This window comes from Manacus candei, unplaced genomic scaffold, assembly GCF_025592945.1.
Source record: "Manacus candei isolate 608988 ecotype Guabito, Panama unplaced genomic scaffold, ASM2559294v1 h1tg000050l, whole genome shotgun sequence".
NCBI lineage: Eukaryota > Metazoa > Chordata > Aves > Passeriformes > Pipridae > Manacus > Manacus candei.
This window is the reverse complement of record NW_026138098.1, coordinates 17,963,305-17,982,758: the sequence shown is the minus strand read 5'-3', so window position 1 is coordinate 17,982,758 and position 19,454 is coordinate 17,963,305. Positions and strand designations below refer to the sequence as shown.

At 41.2% G+C, this 19,454-nt stretch overlaps 1 protein-coding gene across 4 annotated transcripts; it reads right to left on the bottom strand.

Annotated features, from left to right (window-relative positions):
* Positions 1 to 12,776: 12,776 nt before the first annotated feature.
* On the bottom strand, positions 12,777 to 18,053 carry CH25H (cholesterol 25-hydroxylase). Of its 4 annotated transcripts, none has more exons than XM_051800733.1 (2): positions 17,076 to 17,206; positions 12,777 to 16,607 (listed from the first exon to the last, which is right to left on the bottom strand). In XM_051800733.1, the coding sequence occupies exon 2, from the start codon at positions 14,136 to 14,138 to the stop codon at positions 13,314 to 13,316; it is 825 nt and encodes a 274-aa protein (XP_051656693.1). In that variant the 5' UTR covers positions 14,139 to 16,607; positions 17,076 to 17,206; the 3' UTR covers positions 12,777 to 13,313. The 4 variants fall into 4 exon arrangements, with proteins under 4 accessions (XP_051656693.1, XP_051656694.1, XP_051656695.1 ...); XM_051800734.1 differs by having other exon boundaries at positions 12,777 to 15,553; XM_051800735.1 differs by having other exon boundaries at positions 12,777 to 14,259.
* Positions 18,054 to 19,454: the final 1,401 nt, after the last annotated feature.

The window sequence follows — 19,454 nt, the reverse complement described above, 5'->3', positions numbered from 1 at the left end:
CAAGAATAAAAAGACTAAGTGCCAAAAGTCATTTGCACAATGAAGACATTGTGTCCCAGACTTCCTCAATATCTGTGCTGCTCACGAAGGAACAATATCAAAAGCCTCGGTATGGGAAGCATTTGAGTTGACATTCAAGCACAAATAGCTTTGCTCTATTAGACTTTCTGTCACCAGAAGTGATTACATTAGTCAGAATTTGAATACACTCTGACCTAGATTTTCAGAAGCCCATAAAGAAGATGGTTATTCTAATCCACTTTCACAGATATGTACTGATTTACTAAGGATTTGCTGTTCTAAATTTTGAAAAATAAAAAAAGTATTAAAAATCAACATATACAGACAGTGAGTTGAGAGTTGGACTTTGAGTGAGGATGAAAACAATCCACATAGGGAGTGGGAGCAGTACAATTTTTTTTCTTCCACAGAAACGTCTGGGTATTTATATTTTATATCGCCATTTGAATATCAGCAGGAATGTTGTCAGCAGATTGATCCAACAAAGTCAGTTAATTTCCTGGTCCTGCTGCTAGGTTTGTTATTAGCCAGTGTCAACTAATGTTTCAGCAATGAGTCATCTCATACCTCGTAATATGTCATTCTTCCTTGTCATTAATTCTAAGTTTGCCCGAAAAGCAGAGTACAACGTATACCTTACGGGAGCCTTCTGCTGCTTCTTTTGGAAAGTTATCTGGCAGACCTGGGCCTCATGGCAGGTACAATCAGAGATCTACTGTTATCTTACAATGATTTATGTAACAATACATTAGTGTGGAGCCATAAAAAGCCATATTTCTCACAACATGAAGATTGAAAAGTATCAAAAGTTCTCAAACAAGCAATAAGAATTTTACGGTGGCAAAGAACGCACAATTTTTAGTGGAGAGGGCAAATGAGATGATGGTGCTGATCTATTTTATTTAACGATTTTTAGTATTCTCCTTTAAGTTCTTAAAATACAAGAGGAATGTTTCTAATTAAACTGAGTTGGTAAGGAATTCATCTCTAACCTCTAAATGAGAAAATGCACTATAAGCACTCAAAAATTACCTGCTGTTGCAGTCTACTTTCATTTTCCTTCTTGTGGGTGTCCATGTCACAACAAGTTACCTTAGGCAATTTAGCAATAAGTGATTCTAAATAACTGCTACAGGCCTCCTCCCCAGCCTCACAGGGGATCCAGCAGCTCACTTTAAGCCAGCTTCCTCAACCTCCATAAATTGCATCGGATAGCCCTGCTATTCCAACCTCCTTTTCTTCTGCAGCATGCTCACTTCACTCCCTGTTCATGATTTCCTTCAGTGCCACATTCCCCACGACTCAGCTGGTTTCCCAGTCAGTGGAAACCACCAGGATTTTGTATCTTTCCTCCTTAAGGAAAACAGTAGCACCTAAAGCTACTCAATCTTCCTTCACAGAGGTTTGCTTTTCTTTTTTTTTTTCCTCTTTTCTTTCTTTCATTTCTGGTCGGTGGGTTGGTTTTTTTTGTTTGTAAAGAAAATAAAAGACAGTGATGCCACAACACAGTGTCTTCCTTCAGTCTCACATCTAAAACACCACTAAAAATTGTGGAGCGTCATTAGGAATCTCAGCTCTGTTTCTGACCGTGCCTTTTGCAGAAAGCAGCTTCTCAGGATGCTGAACTCTATGTGACTTTAAGTTCTTTGAAATACAGGCCACCCTTCACTTCAGCCCATTTCCAACATACTGAAGCCTTACATCTCTCTAATCCAGTCCTGCCCAGCATGCTGCTGGGAGTTTCTTTGCTCAGCCTTGGCCTCGTTCGTGCAACCCACAGTTAAGGATTACACTGGCCTTCAGAAAAGAACAGAATTCAACAAAAGAGCTTTGTGGACCAAACTCATACAAGCTTTAGTGGCCTCTTCAGTAAAGAGCCAACAATTAGTTTCAATTCTGAATTATATGTGATATTTTCTACAGGATCCAGCACCTATGGTTATGACTCCCATCGAGTTAGAAGACATGCAATCAGAACAGATTAAGCAAGCAGGAATGAAATTGCTTTGTATGTGGCAAAATAATTCTTGGGTATAAAAAAACCCCACAACAATTAGGGTGAAAAAACCTCTGAGTGTCTGTAAAATAAACACACAGGCATGATTCAGCTGCAAAATGTAGAATGACCAACTGCTTTTAAGAGTGGCAGTCTGCAGGGTTTTGCATGGGGGACCATCACAGCAGCAGCAGCACTCAACCGTCTTCAAAGTTAAATTTACACTTTCCTTTCCACCTGTGGCCAGCCTACACCCTGTACAGTAGATGTAGGCAATATAAGCCACAGATCTATGCAGAATATATTCAACTAAGATTTAGCATTTGTGTCGCTCCTTACTTCCTAAGGGACCAGCAATTAACATTTTCAATCAAATGACAGGCACCTAATGGCCTCAGTACAGTTTGGAATTTGCTTCAGTTGCGCAGATCTCCAAGAAAATATTTCTGTTATCCCAATTTCCAGACAAAAAGTTCCAAAATGTTATTACCTATCCAAAAATTAAAAAAGTATAAATTCACGGGTGAGCCTTTTCCTTAAACCAGACTGACAGTAGTTAACAAGACTATTCCCAAAATCCTGACAGATGAAAGGCTTTGACACACATTATCATATTGTCCTCAGTGTGTGCTTAGAAGAGTTGTGAACTAGCATCACTTCTGTATGCTCTCAATTTTCATTCCCTCAAAAGGAAGCCCAATAATAAAGTTGACCAAGAACCAGAAAGCTTTTGAAGGCAAAATTAGCATTGCAGAGTGACATAGCAATGAAAAGAAGGTTGGAAGGGAAAAAAACAACCAAAAGAAAGAGAACTGTAAGTACAAAAATATCAATATTCAATGTAGAGCAATTCTTACTGCGAAGGCAGAGATAGTCATTCTTAGCCCGTGTTTGAACGAGTTATTTCCACGATTTTGTTCTTCTACCTTTTAAGTGCTGCTTGAGGTATAACCAGGATTTCACATGGACAGGAAACTCCCCCTTTGCCACAAGAAAATTCTGCTCTCTCTGTTCTTAAAGACTGTTATTCCCCTTCTGCATTACAAAGTTGAGAAAACCCCAGAAAACATTTCAGATCCTCGTATTTTTGAGCAAGCTTTTTTCCCCACCCTTCCAGATTCAGATGGTAATTTCAGCTCATGGGAAACATTGCTGAAGTCTTCATCAGCACTTCCTTTTTCTCAAAGGGAAAGTTTAATCTTCATCTTGACAGGCTGCAAGCCAAAACCAAGCTTCTACCTGGGGGAAAGGATTAGGGCCCACTCAGTTGTTTTTTCCACCCCATTCTTTCTATTCCATTACACCAGCCAGGATGACACAACTTAGATCAATGCAACACCTGCAGGCAAGGCAAAGTGCTCTTAGAGTATTGCTCAAGCAAAGTAAGGCAGCTTGTTTCAACCAATCTCCAAAAGAGGAAGCATCTCTGGAACTGGTAACATGATGCTTTAGACAGCTGCCACTTGGTCAAGCTGACAGCAAAATGCTAAAGAGAAATTAAATTAAATAAAAAAAAAGAAGAAAGAGAAAGAAAAAAGCTTGAGTGTTTTCATTTTCAGATAGGCCACAGCACTTGTTCCTGCTCTGAGAATGTACTAAGGGATGTAGGAGCAGGAGAAGGGGAAGCGAAGTATGGGAAAAGAACTGGAATTACCTTGTGCAAGGGAGGCAGAACTGCAGGGAGAACTGGGCTGGATTAGGTGAGGGCTGGTTTTGTTAGAGTGTGGGATTCACAGATCCTTGAACAATCAGGTGTGGAAGGGAGAGGACAGCATGTATTGCCACAGTCAAAGAGACTGGAGGCCAGACTACTCTGTTTGGGACAGATCAATGTGTTTGGATCTATAGAACAGTCTCTTATAAGGAGAAAGAGCCATATGACCTGAATCTACACATAGCTTCCTGATTAGTCTACTCAGTTTTCAAAGACAAATGAAAGAAATTTGTAACTTCTAAGAAAATTCTTTACATTGATTTCATGCCCACTTAATGTGGAGTACCTTTGTTCTCATAAAAGGTTATTTAATTTGATAACTAATGTCTCTGCTCACAGAATTTATAATGGTTTACATTAGTATAATGCAATCTTGTGTCTTAAATTCATCTAAACTATATAAATTAACAGAGAAGTGATTGACCTAGAAAAAAAGTACACAGTAATAATATCAGAAGCAGTTTTTGGTCAGAGATGATTAAAAGCACAGAAAGTTACATATCTGTGCAATTAAATCACAACATCTCCATGCCTTCACTCAGAACTGCTGCCATTCTGTAGTAAAACATTCTTGTCTACAATTATCTGTCCTAAAATAATGTGGGCTCTGAAGGTAGATACCTCCTAGGATTTACTCCATGCTTCCCACCACTCAGTTTTCTCTGTGGTCAGTCTGACACCTCTCCCTCTCCCACAGCCCTGACCAAGAGCTGCTCTTCCTTTTAGCAAAAAGAGGTCACAGCTCTGGAGCTCACCTTCCTGTGGAGAAGCATGACACTGCTGAGCCATCACTAGATCTCTTCTGCAGAACTGCTCAGTTGGGATCACGAGTTGGCTCCCGAGTTTGTCACTGTTTTCAGTGAAAAACAAGGGGAGTAGTTCGAATCAAAGAAACTGCTTGAGAGTTGTAAATCCTTGTTTCCTGTGTATTATTGACTTTATGAGTTACACACTACAACCACAAAAACCACAGAACCTCTGCCAGGTCCTCCTTGATACAGTAGTATCTCCAGCTACCTCCACATTTTTTATTCTGCCCCACAAAATCCTCACTCCTCTCCCATGTCCCCAAAGCTCACCCCACACATACACCTCCCAAAACATCCTGCTTTTATCTGACTCAGACTTAAACTAAGGAACAGCACAGGCTGCAGTTAATCCGGAGCCACACACTTGTGCAGGGCTGTCAGACCACTTTCACACAGAGTGAAACAGGGTTGCTTCCTCCCTGAATGGGTAGTTAAAATGATGTAAATATCTCTTGCCTCTGCCCAGTTAGTAATTTCCATAAAATGTAAGAGCACTTACTATCTTGGGACCTCTCCTGCTTTGCCCAATTCTGTTGTGTAACAAGCCCAGAAATTACTGGAAGACTGATATTTGCTCAATTGCGCAACTGTTGTTTCCTTTTGAAACTGAGCAAAAACCAACATTATCATCACCATGAAAGCTTCAGCTGTCTTGTTCCCTGTCAGCATGTCTTTACCTGGGAGAAAAACCCTTAGGTTGCTCCTGAGATTGTGCATGCATGCCCACATCCTGCATTAATGCCCATCATTGCTCCCTCACGGTCCTTTTGGGAAGTGCTTGCCTTTAACTAAGGCAAGTTAGTTAAAGGTTTCTTACACCACACCTTATCTACCATATTTTTATATATATATAGATAGATAGTAGATACAGATATACCAAAAGAAAAAAGCGATGGGGCATTTACACACACACACACAGACACACATATTTATATATGTAATATTTATATTTCTATATTTGTATACAGAAATAAAATTTATATATATATATATATACATGCACTGTCATGAGCTACATCACATAATGCTGGACAATCACTAATAATCTCATCCTGGAATTCCCACTCAAGCAGAATGAAAATACAGTTCTACCCTGAGAGCCACTGGCAAAGGGAGTTAGACAAAACACCAGCTACCTTTCTGTGACTTGCATCTAAACTTTGCCTTGAATCCTATGCTGGTTTTCTTATGCTGATATCAGGAATTTTGACATTGAAAGGCAGAAGTACCATAAGTACACAGCTGTAACAGTATGATTATTAGAGATCCAGTATGACACTGGATTTTACACCACTGTTCATGTGTATTGCAACAAGAAAAATAAGCTTCTAAATCTTTGTCTTTGCCACAGCCAGCTGGGAGCTTAGTATGTGCTATGTCTACATTAAATAAACAAGATTTTTAAGAACAACACTGGGAAATAAAAAAAAAAACCCATTACTTGTTTTGTTTGAATATTAGTGCCTTGTATGTAAAACACAACTCTAAGCTTTGCAGGTGTCTCAAAGGGCCAGTTAATGCCAAGTCAAATTTAGATATCTGTATTGAGAAAGTTTTGACTAAATCCCTCTAACAAAGAAGCTAATACAGTTTCACAAAATACATGTTACAGATTTCTTCATCTTGGTTTAAAACTTCACTGTAGCCACCAGGACTAAGTAATTTCTGCACGCAGAAAGTCCATACTATGACTTTAGCCTCTTGGGAGACAAGTTTTTTCCTGTTAGTTTATATAGCTCCTGGCACCTAGAATTTGATCCGGGTTTCACCATAATACTGTAAATAAATAAGAGTAATCAAATCAGTGCTAACCACAAATATTAGGATCTATTAGGATTGCTGACTTCTAGAAACAGTACTGATGTTAGTACATAAGCACTAACTTATCCCATTACCATTAGATTGAGAGGTCTAAAAGAAAAGCAGCAAAGCAGTAAGCTGAAGTTCAATAGACAAAGGAAATAGAGAATCAGCTTGTTGTGCTGCTATGGCTGAGTGCATGTGCCTTTCCACATGTTACATGCTCTGCTCTTTTGTTCTCTGTCCACAGCTTTCAGAGTATAACAGTGCTCGTCTGCTAGCTGTGCCAAGTGCAGAGGGAAATGAAATTCCTTCCTCTAAAAAATGGTTCAATTAGTCAAGATACAAATCTGAGTCACAAAAAGAGAAAAAAAATGCATACAGCGTATTGGCTAAACTATGCTATTAATCTCAAGAAAGAAAAGGAAGGAGAGCAGCAGGCTTAGAGTCCAGGTTTAACAGGGGTGGAAGGGGAGTTTTAGTTAAGAACACAGGATCGGGATTTTCTAGAAAGCAGATAAAATAGTAAACTCTCAATCATGGTACTTACAAAAGAGTGTTGCTACAGAGACTAGTTATTTGCCAGCCAGCTGCAAGCTCCAAGCCAGATTTTGTTTCAGCTTTCTGGTTTAGGAAACAGGCCTGCTACATAATACAAAATGGAGATGTCACAAACTGGAAAAGCAATTCTCCACAAGCGAGTCACAAGAAACATCAGACAGTGCTGAATCCAGGATGAGCCATGGCTGTGGGAACAGAGGAAAGACACTGGAAAAAAATCAAACCCACAGAATAAGTAATTACATTATCTTTTGCTTTCCTCACCACAAGAGTAGCAAAGTTACTAAGCCATTATTAGCTTTGGGTTAGCCCTGATCACACTGGAATTGTGACTGACGAAGCTTTGAAACCCTCAAGCACTGCATCCTGCAGCTCTATGTCAGCATGGCCCTACTGACTCAACTTTCACGGCCCCATCAGAGCCCCTTCCCCTCACACACCATCAGCATGCTCTGCTTCCTCACCAGAGGACCTGGCATTTGATTTACACCCAGGGAAGAGACTGCACACGGGAGTATTTGAGCCTCCCCCTGCCATAAACACACCTGCACAGCAGTAAAGTCCATCATGAATTCAGGTCATTTCAGTGATCACACTAAGCCAAGCCAAGCCAAGACCTCCCTGGACTAGGATTCAGGAGGGGAAAGTCTTTCTTCCTGCTCCTTTGAGCTGGGCTTAAGTGAGCTCTAGAGAGGCAGGTGGGAAGATAACAGGAGGCTCTCCCACCCCCTGTGGGAAAGACTTTGAGAGAAAACACCTGAAATGCAAGCCATCCTGCCTGGAGCTGAGTAGAAGAGGAATATGGACAGAGGAAGTGCTTGGCTTCTCACACATAGTTTTCTAGGACAAGGCGTGAGGGTTAAGCCTCAATTTGCAGCAGGACTTGTGCATGCAATGTGTTACAGGTTCTCAACTGATGCAGGCACCTGGGAGTGATACATGGGATAAAACATGGCAAACTTGGCAAAGCAGGACTTGGCCAGTGTCCTTAGGGGAGGTTCTCAGCAGCTGCTCAGGAGAAGTATTTTGGGGTTACCAGGAAAAGAGAATACCAGTGGAGAAGACTGCAAGGATAAAAACAGAGGGAAGTCAGCTGGTAGGCATTTGGTTTTTCTGTAAGCTCAACTGAGCAGGCCACCTCTGATCCTGCACACTTTGTAAGCTGCAAGTGTCAGAGGAGCATGCTTGTGCAGAATTAAATCATTCCAGTGCTTAGCACATACATATTTCCCATGTTCGTTTGTCTTGATAGCTTGACAAATTCCATTGTCTCAGCTATTAAGGCTAACTCCGGAAGTTTTGTAAATAAATCCCTTAAAAGGGCTGTAAACTACCCATGTTCTTAGGGTATAATTTTCCACAGCTGGTGTGAATGACTGAAGAGGTGTGTAAACAGGCATAAACACAATTTCGAGCAGTGCTTTTTTATAATCTTTTGATAAAGACGGTACCTCTTGCTCACCTTAAAATGAGATTTCTATAGCTCATCCTAGGCTTTGAACTACTTAATCCCCTGAGTTGTTTGCTGCTTTCTTCTGAGGACAAATAAAAATACCTGCCATCTAAATTCTCCCTGGAAGTATAGGTAGCACGTCCTTCCACATCTCTCTGAATCATATATCTGTACTGTTGAAGTCTCTCTCAACAGACTGAAATCTTTAAGAAGAAGAAAGTCTGAAAAGAAGGATTAAAATCTCAACATCATTTTCCACAGCTAAAGGGCCCTTTGCATTGGTCCTGTTTCATTTAAAGTCTGGAATACTTATGTTGATTGGTTTGGGGGGTTGGGCACGGGGCTTTTTTTCTGTGAACAACTTCAAATTTCCATGAATCAGAAACACATTTAAGTTTTGGAAAACAATTGTTTGGCAGCTGCTTTTACAAGAAAATCATGCTGTAAACACAACTCCAGACTGTGCTACAAAGACCCTTCAGGTTGGATTGTACTGAGCAATGCAGGCCCAGGGTAAATATTTGAGCACACAATGCCAGGGTCTCTGAAGCAGTTTACATGTAAATGTGATAGTCAGTTTGCACTGATTAGTTTCTCCTCCAAGGAAATCTGTAAGTAAATCCAGTGGGGGTTCATATTTTGAGACTGTCCAAGGTGGCTGATTTTTTCAGCTACAGAACCATAACTGGTTCAAAAAGGGTTGCATGGCTGTAGGCAGGTAATGCAGAAGCTTAATACTTGTGCATGAAAGTAAGATTAAGTAAAACTGCTGAAGTGACTGCTCAGTCCACTCAGATAAAGCCACATCAGTTATTCACTCCTTCCAATGATATGAAGGGGCAACAGATGACAATTAAGTGTTCAATCACTATAAATTACTTCAAAACTAATTTAGAGATAGCATAGCCCAAAGAGATGCTATTTTTTCATTTAATGCAGATAACACACTAAATTAACTGAGTCACTAAATCCATTAATGATATAGGTTATTTTTCAAATCATTAAAAGTCATAAGAAATCATACTTGCAGACTGTAGACTGTGTTGGTTTTCCCCTGTAAAGTACTTGCACTTGCTTAACATGAGAGAGAACCAAGCCTTTTCCAGAGCTGAATATTGACTCAGCATGGTTATAAACATCATACACTCACTCCAAACACCTGTGGAGCCCACTTTCCAGAGGTGTTGAGAACACACCCACTAAGTAAAAACCTGTCCCTTTGCAGTGGTGGATACAAAATTGCTGAAGTGGGTATCATTTGAAAGACTCAGCCTAAATTTCAGAAGAATTATAGTAGTAATTGTCAGTGAGAGTTTGGGAATTCCTACAATTCATAAGTTCAGACAAAGTGTTCAATATTTAACCATGTGCCTAAGAACTAAGACACACTTACAAAGAGAAATGCATAAAATCTTATTCCTTTAGCTTTATTACATTTTAAGATATAAAGCGACAATGGCAGCATCAAAAAAATCTCATTTTATAGCTTCAAGGGTCTCTGCAAACACCCTCTATTTACTCACAATGACCACTAGTTAGCTTTTGGCAGATTAGATAGGAAGTCTCTGTGGCACATCATGTCACATCATAATGAGGAAGGAAACTAGGCGAATTTTGGAACAGAAGAGAGAAAGTTGGTTTTGGTTTTCTTACATAAACCCTTACAAGAGAGTGTCATGCCTTTCCATTTGTCTGGTAAAGACTTGTGGTAAAAACCATGGGGAAATGCAAATATAGGAAGTAACATCTGTAAAATCCTATTTTCAAGTCTCAGCACTATCAATACACAGAACTTGCTGTTCTCTCACACTCGGCGGCACAATATATGCTGAATTTTCAATGAAAACAGGAAAAAAAACAACCCTTATTTGATTTATCTTCAGTATATATTTTTGTCTACATTTTGCTTTTCATTGAATTGCAAAGATCTGAAGTTACATGTTTATTTGGGTCTTCTTTGGGTCATGAGTTTTTCTCATACACCCAGCTAAACTTAGATTATAGTTCACTGTTACAGAAAGCACTTCAAAGTATACACAATATGCAAACGGATTCAATCCCTCAGAGTTTAGTACTTAAGTTACCTTCAAAAGCATTGGACAAATAGGGACAAGGTGTGCTAGGATTATGTCATTATGATGAAGTACAGAAAATGTTTTTAGCATGGGATTCAAAAAAGCCATTTCAGACATATATTAGTCAAATTTTCATTTGACAACCTTTTTTTTTTTTTTTTTTTTTTTTTTAGTATTCCAAATTGCTGCAATAATGAGCCTTTGGCTAGAGGTTAGGTACAGATATAATCTGGGGGAAATTCCATATCTGAGGAAATGCATTCTTGGTGTGTGTCTGAAGTCACACAACTGTTGAGGATGTGAGGGAGAGAAGAGCAGGCAGGATTGACTGCTTCCCTTGTCAGTTTGATCATCCTCAGTGCTGTTACACCGCGCAGTCAATGCCAAACGAGACTATCATTTCACTTGACTTGACAAGAGCAAGCACAGTTTTGCCTGCAGCTGACTAGAACTCTCTCCAGGAGTAAACTATTTATTATATCGACTCTTAAGCTTCATACAAAAAGTAGAATAATCCCCATGGATTCAGTTACAACCTTTCTTGTGGGTTTTGCTCATAGGCTTCCTATAGCAATGTAGCAAAGTACCAGTTAGCCTTAACCTTGCTTACTTAGAGAGCCAATAGTACATGAAACAGACTGTTAAAGTGTACAGTTACAATATATGGTATAAGGTATAACTCATTGAAACCGCAGATTATCCCCATCAGATGCTCAGTATTTGCCAAGCTGAATTAAATGGGATTTCTAGAACTGAAAGGATAATTTTGGGATACCTCAAAATGGCTGAACAGCTCAAAGAAATCAGAAAATGTATTTTGCTTTGTGTTTTTGGCCGAAAAGAAAGAATATTTCCCTCTCTTTGTAGAAAACACCAAAATACTTCAGGTTACAATCATCAGAAAGACTGGGAATTCCTTCTTACAGCTGAATAGATAAATGGCAAAGATTCCAGTTTTGTACTCTTTTAAGGCTCAGTTTTTGCTCTCAGTATGTGTCATGTTCTTACCAGGGAAAAGAAAGGTTGCTCTCCTATGATATCCAGAGAGCAAAGGGAGTAGTTAAGTACTAAGATTGCAGCATTTTGTACTGTTTATGAAGATGCTTATGAAAATTATTTCCTGCTATCAAAAAGACACACTGTCCAAAAATGACGTTCCTTTTATAAAATCACATCATTGGAAATACTAAGGGTTCTCTCTTCTCCTGGACAATCAGCCTCTGTAAGGTCACACAACCCTCTAGACATAAGGACAAAGACATTTTTGGACGATGATGTGTAAGTGTTCTTTACACACTTTCTACATTATTTGCACTTTCTCTGTTTGCATCATTACTCTGAGAAGTTTATTAGTAATACAGGATAGATGACTATAAGCATGAAAATGTTATGTAGGAGACATTAGAAGTCCATGTTTATCTCTGCTGAATGAGACATTAAAGACTTGCTTATCTCTTCACTCTTAATTTTTCCAGTGTGACTTCTGTGAGACTGCATTTTGATCTTCTACATATAACTGCTCTTCTAGCAACATGTAGTCACTTTGTTCTGTGGCTTAGGATCCTGAAAGGTTTGATTCTATTCCTCTGAAATCTGGTTGAAGGAATCATCTACTTTGTAGAAACCCTGTTTATATTCCTTGGTAGGTTTTTGCATGCAAGTAACAATTAATTGATGTGATTGTGAAGGACCAATGCTCCCTCCCTTTTATTTAGAGGCTGCTGAATGTTTTGTTTTCACACCATAAATTTAGTGAAAATTACACAAACTTCTCGAAAATGTAATAATAAAATTTCACCACTGCTTTTTAAACTGCATTCTTCAATATCACGTTTCTACAAAATCAAAAACTATTTTAAAATAACATATGACTCTGGAGAAAAAGTAAATGGTTTACTTTTGAAATAATATTACAATACTTTAATAATAAGAGTCTGCAGCTCTGAAATTGAAGTGGATGTCAGTCTCTTTTCCCAGGTAACAAGGGAAAGGACAAGAGGAAATGGCTTCAAGTTGTGGCGGGGTAGGTTTAGATTGGATATTAAGAAAAACTTCTTCACCAAAAGGGTTGTCAAGCATTAGAACAGGCTGCCCAGGGAAGTGGCTCACTAACCATCCCTGGAGATATTTCAAGGGTGTGTAAATGTGGCACTCAGGGACATGGTTTAGTGGTGGACTTGGCAGAGTTAGGGTAATGGTTGGACTAGATCTTAGAGGTCTTTTCCAACCTAAACAATTCTGTAAGTCTAGAATTCAAATAAATGACACCTATACAAAAGGAATCATACATGTTCCTAATATGAATAGAGGAATGAATAAAATGAAACATAATATGATTTTAAAAGAATGACCATATTTATTTTCTATTAAAAACAGACAGTACATCAAGGTTGAAAATATAAATATGAAAATTATTGCACAGTTAGCCAACTACCCTGGTTTGGCAGCAATATTTTACAATATCATTGCGCAGTAATATGCTCTGGCAGATTAAACTCTACAAAAATCCATGATGTGTACCTTTTCTGTTTACATCATAAATCATCCTACAACAGTAAGATAATTGTTCTGGCGTATGTATAAAACATCATACAGTAATATGATACATGCTTTATGAAAGCCGGAAAGAAGGAAAAAAGAGAGAATGTCTCTTAATGCTTCCCTTAAACCTTTGACTCAAATTTAAGCAACACATATTCACCTCCCCATTTGCAGTCATTTAACACAGGCAGTTCCAAGTACACATACAAATACACATATATTAAGAGGCTTTGTTATAAATAGCTATTGCTTTAACAGGCAGATTCAAATATACAATCTTCTGTAGGTCTTTAAAAAAATAATGTCCCAGTTCAGTCTATAAAAAATATGAGTTTGTCCATTCTTAATTAGAATGTGACTTGGTGAATGTCCCGAAGAGTTTGTCCCAGTGTGTGAAATAAGGAGCATAGTTTGATTTGAATTTCAGATGGTGGAGATCATGATGTGGTGCTCCTCCATACAAACCAAAAGGTACAAGTCGGTGAGTTGACCATGGAAGGTCATATCCTGAATGGTCCTCTACTGACAGAAAAATGTTTACAAGGAAGAAAATCATTTCTGTCAAAGGATGGCATCCAAGGAGCAGTGGGTTAATAGCAGCAAAAAATCCCAGTGAGAGTAACTCCCATACACTGGAATACTGTGTAGTAAGGGCAAACGTCGACACGTGCTTGTGATGCACCTTGTGGAAGGTCTTGTAGAGCCAAGGCACCCTGTGATGAAGCAAATGCCACAGGAAATATTCAAAATCAAATAGCAGCAGGCAAACTGTTACTTGCAGCAGGACCTCAGGTAGCGCTGGAGCTGTCACTGGTAGATTCATTGGTCTCCAATACCAGTGGAGAAATGTCACTGGGAAGATCAACATAACATGGTGATACACACTTTGAATAATGCAAGGCACCATCATTCCAAGCGTTGGATAGTTCTGCGGCTGGATTTTGTATTTTCTCAAGTTTGGTAGTCTAATGCTTAAGAAGTCCAGTGCAATATACGGAAGACAGAAAGCCATGTATGCTGTAAAAGAAAACAGCACTGGAAAAAATGGTGACTTGATCAATGGCTCCTTTGCTGCGACAAAGTCCCAAAGAGACTGTAGGCACAGCCTGTGCCGCCGTCCCTCCATCGTGTAGTGGAGCAGCGCTCCGTCTGGCAGGCTGCAGTTCATGCTGATCGCAGTCTGAGAGGGCTGTTAATCCCGCAGCCTTTATCTGCTCAAGAAATAGCTCCGCCCCATCAGAAATCCTCCTTACATAGTAACGTGCCGCTTTAAAGAGGAAGTTCCTTTCCTGTATAGAGATGATATAATGCATTACAATCTCAGAGCAGAATTAGCTGGGCAAAGTAATCGCAGAGCTCTACGAGAGACTCGCAAAGTAGGAAACACAAGCAGAAGTGGAGAACTCCTAACAATGGAATTCAAAGAAAAAGGGATGGAAAACACTCCACTTAGTGCAGACACTTGAAAAATTGCTGTTTGTTACTAATTTTAAACTGTGTCATCATCCTTCGTTATCTTTTTGCCTTTATAGGTAAGGAAATACAAATCAGCTTTTTTTTTTAATATGTGACTGCTACCAAAGATGTATGGGTACCTAAGCACCTGGTCTGACTTGTCGGTCATGTGGTCAGTAATGGATGTGTGCAAATACATGTTTTCTTAATGATCCCTTGGTTATACAACAGGCTTAGTCAGAACCTTAAGGTGACCTACACTGTGTTCCCAGTCTGAATGTGGTGGCTGTGACTTGTCTCCACCTACTTTTGAGGCCATGTTCTCCTTCATGCACTTGTACTTGACATGAAAAAATTTTAGAGTAGATGCAAAATTGAGCTAACAACTTTTGAAGAACAAAGTATCTCCCTGCTTTGGAGAACAATACAAGGTAACACCTCACTATGCTTCCAGACAGATACCTAGTGACAACTATTATTGCATTATTACAAGATTCACTCCACAACTCCACAGGTCTTTGAGATTGATGATATAGAAATCATCCATTACCCAAGTATCAAACTAATGTAAGCAATTAAAAGGTGCACCAGTTAGACCTATATCCTTTAAAGGATCTCCCTGTGACCACAGGCAAGCACATTGCAGACAGAAACTAGCAGGCTTGACTCCTAACTTTTCTAATTTGCTAAAAATATTTTAGGGGTAAATGATGGAGGTTTTGATTTAACCACTAAGACATCACTTCTTTTGTGCTTTTAGAAAAAGAAAAACAAAGCTTTGAACACTTAGGGAAACAAAGCTTGCCATCAGCTTCCTATGAACTCACTTCTTTTGTAGGTACAGAATTTATTCTGCTGTTGGAAATGAGCTCAACTTCCTGGATGACTTTATTAGCTTGTTCCGATGATTTTAGCTCTTTGCTAATCAAAAAAGAAATCTGATGGGGGAAATGGGAGACAGATTTTCCTTGCTTCTCGATAATTAAGAATTATTAATTAGCAGTGAGCTTTTCTGAATATGCATGAACTTGTAACACTTAAGTTTGCTCTCAGTCTCAACCATTTTCTCTTCAGTAGATTCTGCTCTTAAGGAAGATTTTGCTCTTTCCTTAGGCTTTGAGGGGTTTGCTGAAATAGTAACATTAGCTGTGCTATTATTCAGGCAATCAGAATTTCTTTGTTGGAGACAGGTCTACCTGTCCCACATACATTTTGGAAATAAATTCAGATTCTTTGCTATTGTGAAACTGTTTTGTTGAATTCAATTAATTCAGACTACTAATTGTAGTGAAATTAAAACCCATTAAGAGACACCAATCTAACAGATGAGGATCTATAACCAAGAGCTTAATATCAATCTTCTGACTGTATTTTATCCTGATCTCTATTTCACAATAAGGACATGAAAAATGCATTTGTAACATAATCATCATCTGGGTGTGAGAATATTCATGTGATTTCTGTTGATTTATATAGCTACAATCAGAAATTAAGTTTCCCAGGTGGGATACATGATTCTCTATTTCATTAGAATTATGAAGGGACTAAATTTATTCTATATGGTATTCCATGTCTGCCTAAAGGGAGATTGACAGTAGTTGCTCAACTATCTTAAAGACACTCCCCTGACTAATCCCTACAGCCATGTCAGGTTTTAGAACCACTGCTACCTACAAACTAAATTTTAAAGAATAGGCATTTTGCCTGCTGTTTAGGTCATAGAAAAATATTCTGAGGTCCCTTAAGGAAGAATAACGGAGTTCTGCAGTCCTGTTACTAGTATACCCTGCAACACAAATCCCAAGCAAGGCGCAAGAGAGCAGCACTTACCTGGGTGGCTGGCGCCGCCCAGAGCCGGGGCCGCACCGAACCTGGCCCCGCGGCAATGGGCTTCGCCACGGGAATGGGCTCCGCGGGAATGGGCCCCGCGGGAATGGGCTCCGCCGCACGGCCCCCCCCGCTGGGATCCCGGCCCCGCTCACCGAGCGGCTGCGCTCGGGAGAGTGAATCCTCACGCATGAGAGAGGGCAAACCCTCATCCTCCACAAACCGTGTCCAAGCCGTTTGGCTCGGCCACCAAAACGCACTTATGACACATCTCCGTTTCGCTCACTTCAGTTTCTTGGTCAGCGTAAGGAACAACGCGAAGAAAAGACCGAGTACACACAGATCCTTTCCGTACCTAATTCAGCAACACAACCCCAGCTTTTTTCACTCAACTTACAATGCTGCCAAACTTTCCCATGTGTTACAAGAATCTAAATGGTTCTCTCAAAAGCTCGAGACTCCTGCTACAGAGTTTAGGTTGAAGGGCACATAGTTTGGAATGAGGCCCCACAAAGGGTCTTAAATAGATTCCACATGAGCACAAGACGCAAGCACCTACCCCAGGCTGCACTGTTAGGTACAAGCTACAAGGTAAAGTCAAATACTACCGTGGGTAGGAAAATGAGGAGAAGTTAGCAGAAAATTAGAAAACTGGAATCAACATACTGAAATTAATACAGCAGCAGAGGGAAAAATTCTTTTTCTTTCCTCCTCTTCTCCCTCTCTGTATGGTAGGATTGTTGTTGTACCAGAAGTAAGGCAACATCGCAGTGCATGCTGAGCCTTCTAGCGGGAAAAGGGTGCTGGGGAAGAGGGATGGTACCTTGCTCAGGACCAGTACCAGGGAAGCAGGACAGCCACCAGAGCAGAGGAAGGCAGAGGCAGTCCCCTGCTCTCCTTTTAGAAGGAATCGTTGCCATGCCGGGCACGCACGGTCAGCCCGAGGTGCTCACACCGCCACTCACCTGATCCCGGGGCCGAAGCTCGGGACGATCCCGGAGCGGCGGCGGCTCCGGGGGCGGGTCCCGCGGCCCCCCCGCGCGGCCGCTCCGCCGCAACAGCGCCCCCCAGCGGCAACCGCGGCAGCCGCGCCCCCGCCGCTCCCCCTCGGCACAGCGGGAACACCGGGAACAGCGGGAACAGCGGGAACACCGGGCACAGCGGGAACAGCGGGAACACCGGGAACAGCGGGAACAGCGGGCACACCGGGCACAGCGGGTACAGCGGGCACACCGGGCACAGCGGGTACAGCGGGCACAGCGGGAACAGCGGGAACAGCGGGAACACCGGGCACAGCGGGAACAGTGGGAACAGCGGGAACACCGGGCACAGCGGGAACACCGGGCACAGCGGGAACAGCGGGAACACCGGGCACAGCGGGCACAGCGGGAACAGCGGGAACACCGGGAACAGCGGGAAAAGCGGGAACACCGGGCACAGCGGGAACACCGGGAACAGCGGGAACACCGGGCACAGCGGGAACAGCGGGAACAGCGGGCACAGCAGGCACAGCGGGAACACCGGGAACAGCGGGAACACCGGGCACAGCGGGCACAGCGGGAACAGCGGGTACAGCGGGAACACCGGGCACAGTGGGTATAGCGGGCACAGCGGGTACAGCGGGCACACCGGGACGCATCCTTCGGCCAAACGTCCGGCGGTAACAAACTGTAGGCTGCTTTGCAGCAGGACAAAACGCGGTAGGCACGGCCTTATAGGAGTACGGGTTTGCAGGGAAAGAGGAGCTTGGCATATTTACCACTTTTAAGCTTTTTCATGGGTTGGACTCAACGATCTTAGAGGTCTTTTCCAACCTAAATGATTCTATGATTCTAACCTATAGCCCCCTTCTGTTTAGTTGTTCTGTATATTCAAGTGCAGGATCTGGATACAAAGAAGGGACATGAGACTCCTCACATCTCAGGCAAGCAGCTTGAAACCTGAGCCCGTGGGGATGCCAAGAATTTGAGGATGAAGAACACATATTCCACTTCAGTTTTGATTAAAAACTTTAGCCTAAACACAAAATACTTTTCTCAACAGAACTAACCCGTTGTCTTCAACAAATTCTTAATCTCCATCTCCCCAGCTAAGCTTAACTCTGTTTTACCACCTCTTCCTATGCTGAGGCACTTCTACGTTGCTCAAGTTGATGCATGTAAACTTTTGTTGGCATTATCACTAGCCATGGAATCACTAATCAGCCTAAAAATGCTCAGCCTGGAGCTAGTGCATCACTCAGTACACTCCATTAACATACACACACTCCACCATCTTAGGCCTTCTGCATGAAATGAACAGTGTGAATGTACTTGCAGATGACTACAAAAAAATTCTTTTCAAATTCCAAGCACAAACATGAGGACAAAAACATGCCTTTACATCTGTGTTAGCCCTCACAGGTCCAATTGTTGTCATCTCTAAGTCAAAGCCCTGGACTGTGTATTGTCTTCAGATGCACACAGGTCTGTGCATCAGCTGAACAGGGACTACTTTCTTCTGGCTTTCTAGTAAAGTTTGATCATGTCACTAAGTTCTGAGACCAAGTTAGATGAAGGTGTCCAGTGCCCTCTACTAAGCTGGTGCACTTTTATATTATCCAAAGCTGATGTCCAGCCAACCTTCAACATCATATATATACACACACCTGTAACACAGATGTTTATAAAACAAGCACTAAGCATGTAAGATCTGCTTAGAAAAATGTACCATCCACCACTGCTGATTCTTATTAGATCAAGCTTCTTGCTCTTCTCCTCTGTGTTCAAGGTGTTTTATTTTGCACATTTCTTTCCACTGACACCTCTGCAACCTTGTGTCACACAGTGCTTGTCACTTTAGCCAGCCAGGGAGAGCACAGCAGCTCACAATTTTCATAACCATCCCTGCTCCAGTGAGGGAGAGAAGCTCCACAATGGCTTTTATTTCCAGGCACATCAGCTGACAAAGGTGGCAACATGTAGGATTTAATACACTCCACTGTCTTGACTGCACAACTATAGTATTCAGAACATACAGAACAGTATAGACTCGGCATATTTATTATTGTAGGTGAAGGTGACAAAGCTCAAAAGCTGGTTTAGGTGTACTATGGCAAAGATTAGTTCCCCAACTTACTGTGGGGTTATATGCTATTTATGAGATTACCAGACAGCCTGTTAAGCAATCCAATTACCCAAGGTTTAAGAATGTGATACAAGAA

Bases quoted from the DNA above. Each gene is read 5' to 3' on its own strand.
- CH25H (XM_051800732.1), bottom strand. From the start codon at position 18,005: ATGCCAAGCTCCTCTTTCCCTGCAAACCCGTACTCCTATAAGGCCGTG. The intron at 14,260-17,217 runs GTGAGTGGCGGT...ATCTCTATACAG, and splicing joins AGCTTCGGCCCCGGGATCAG to GAAAGGAACTTCCTCTTTAA.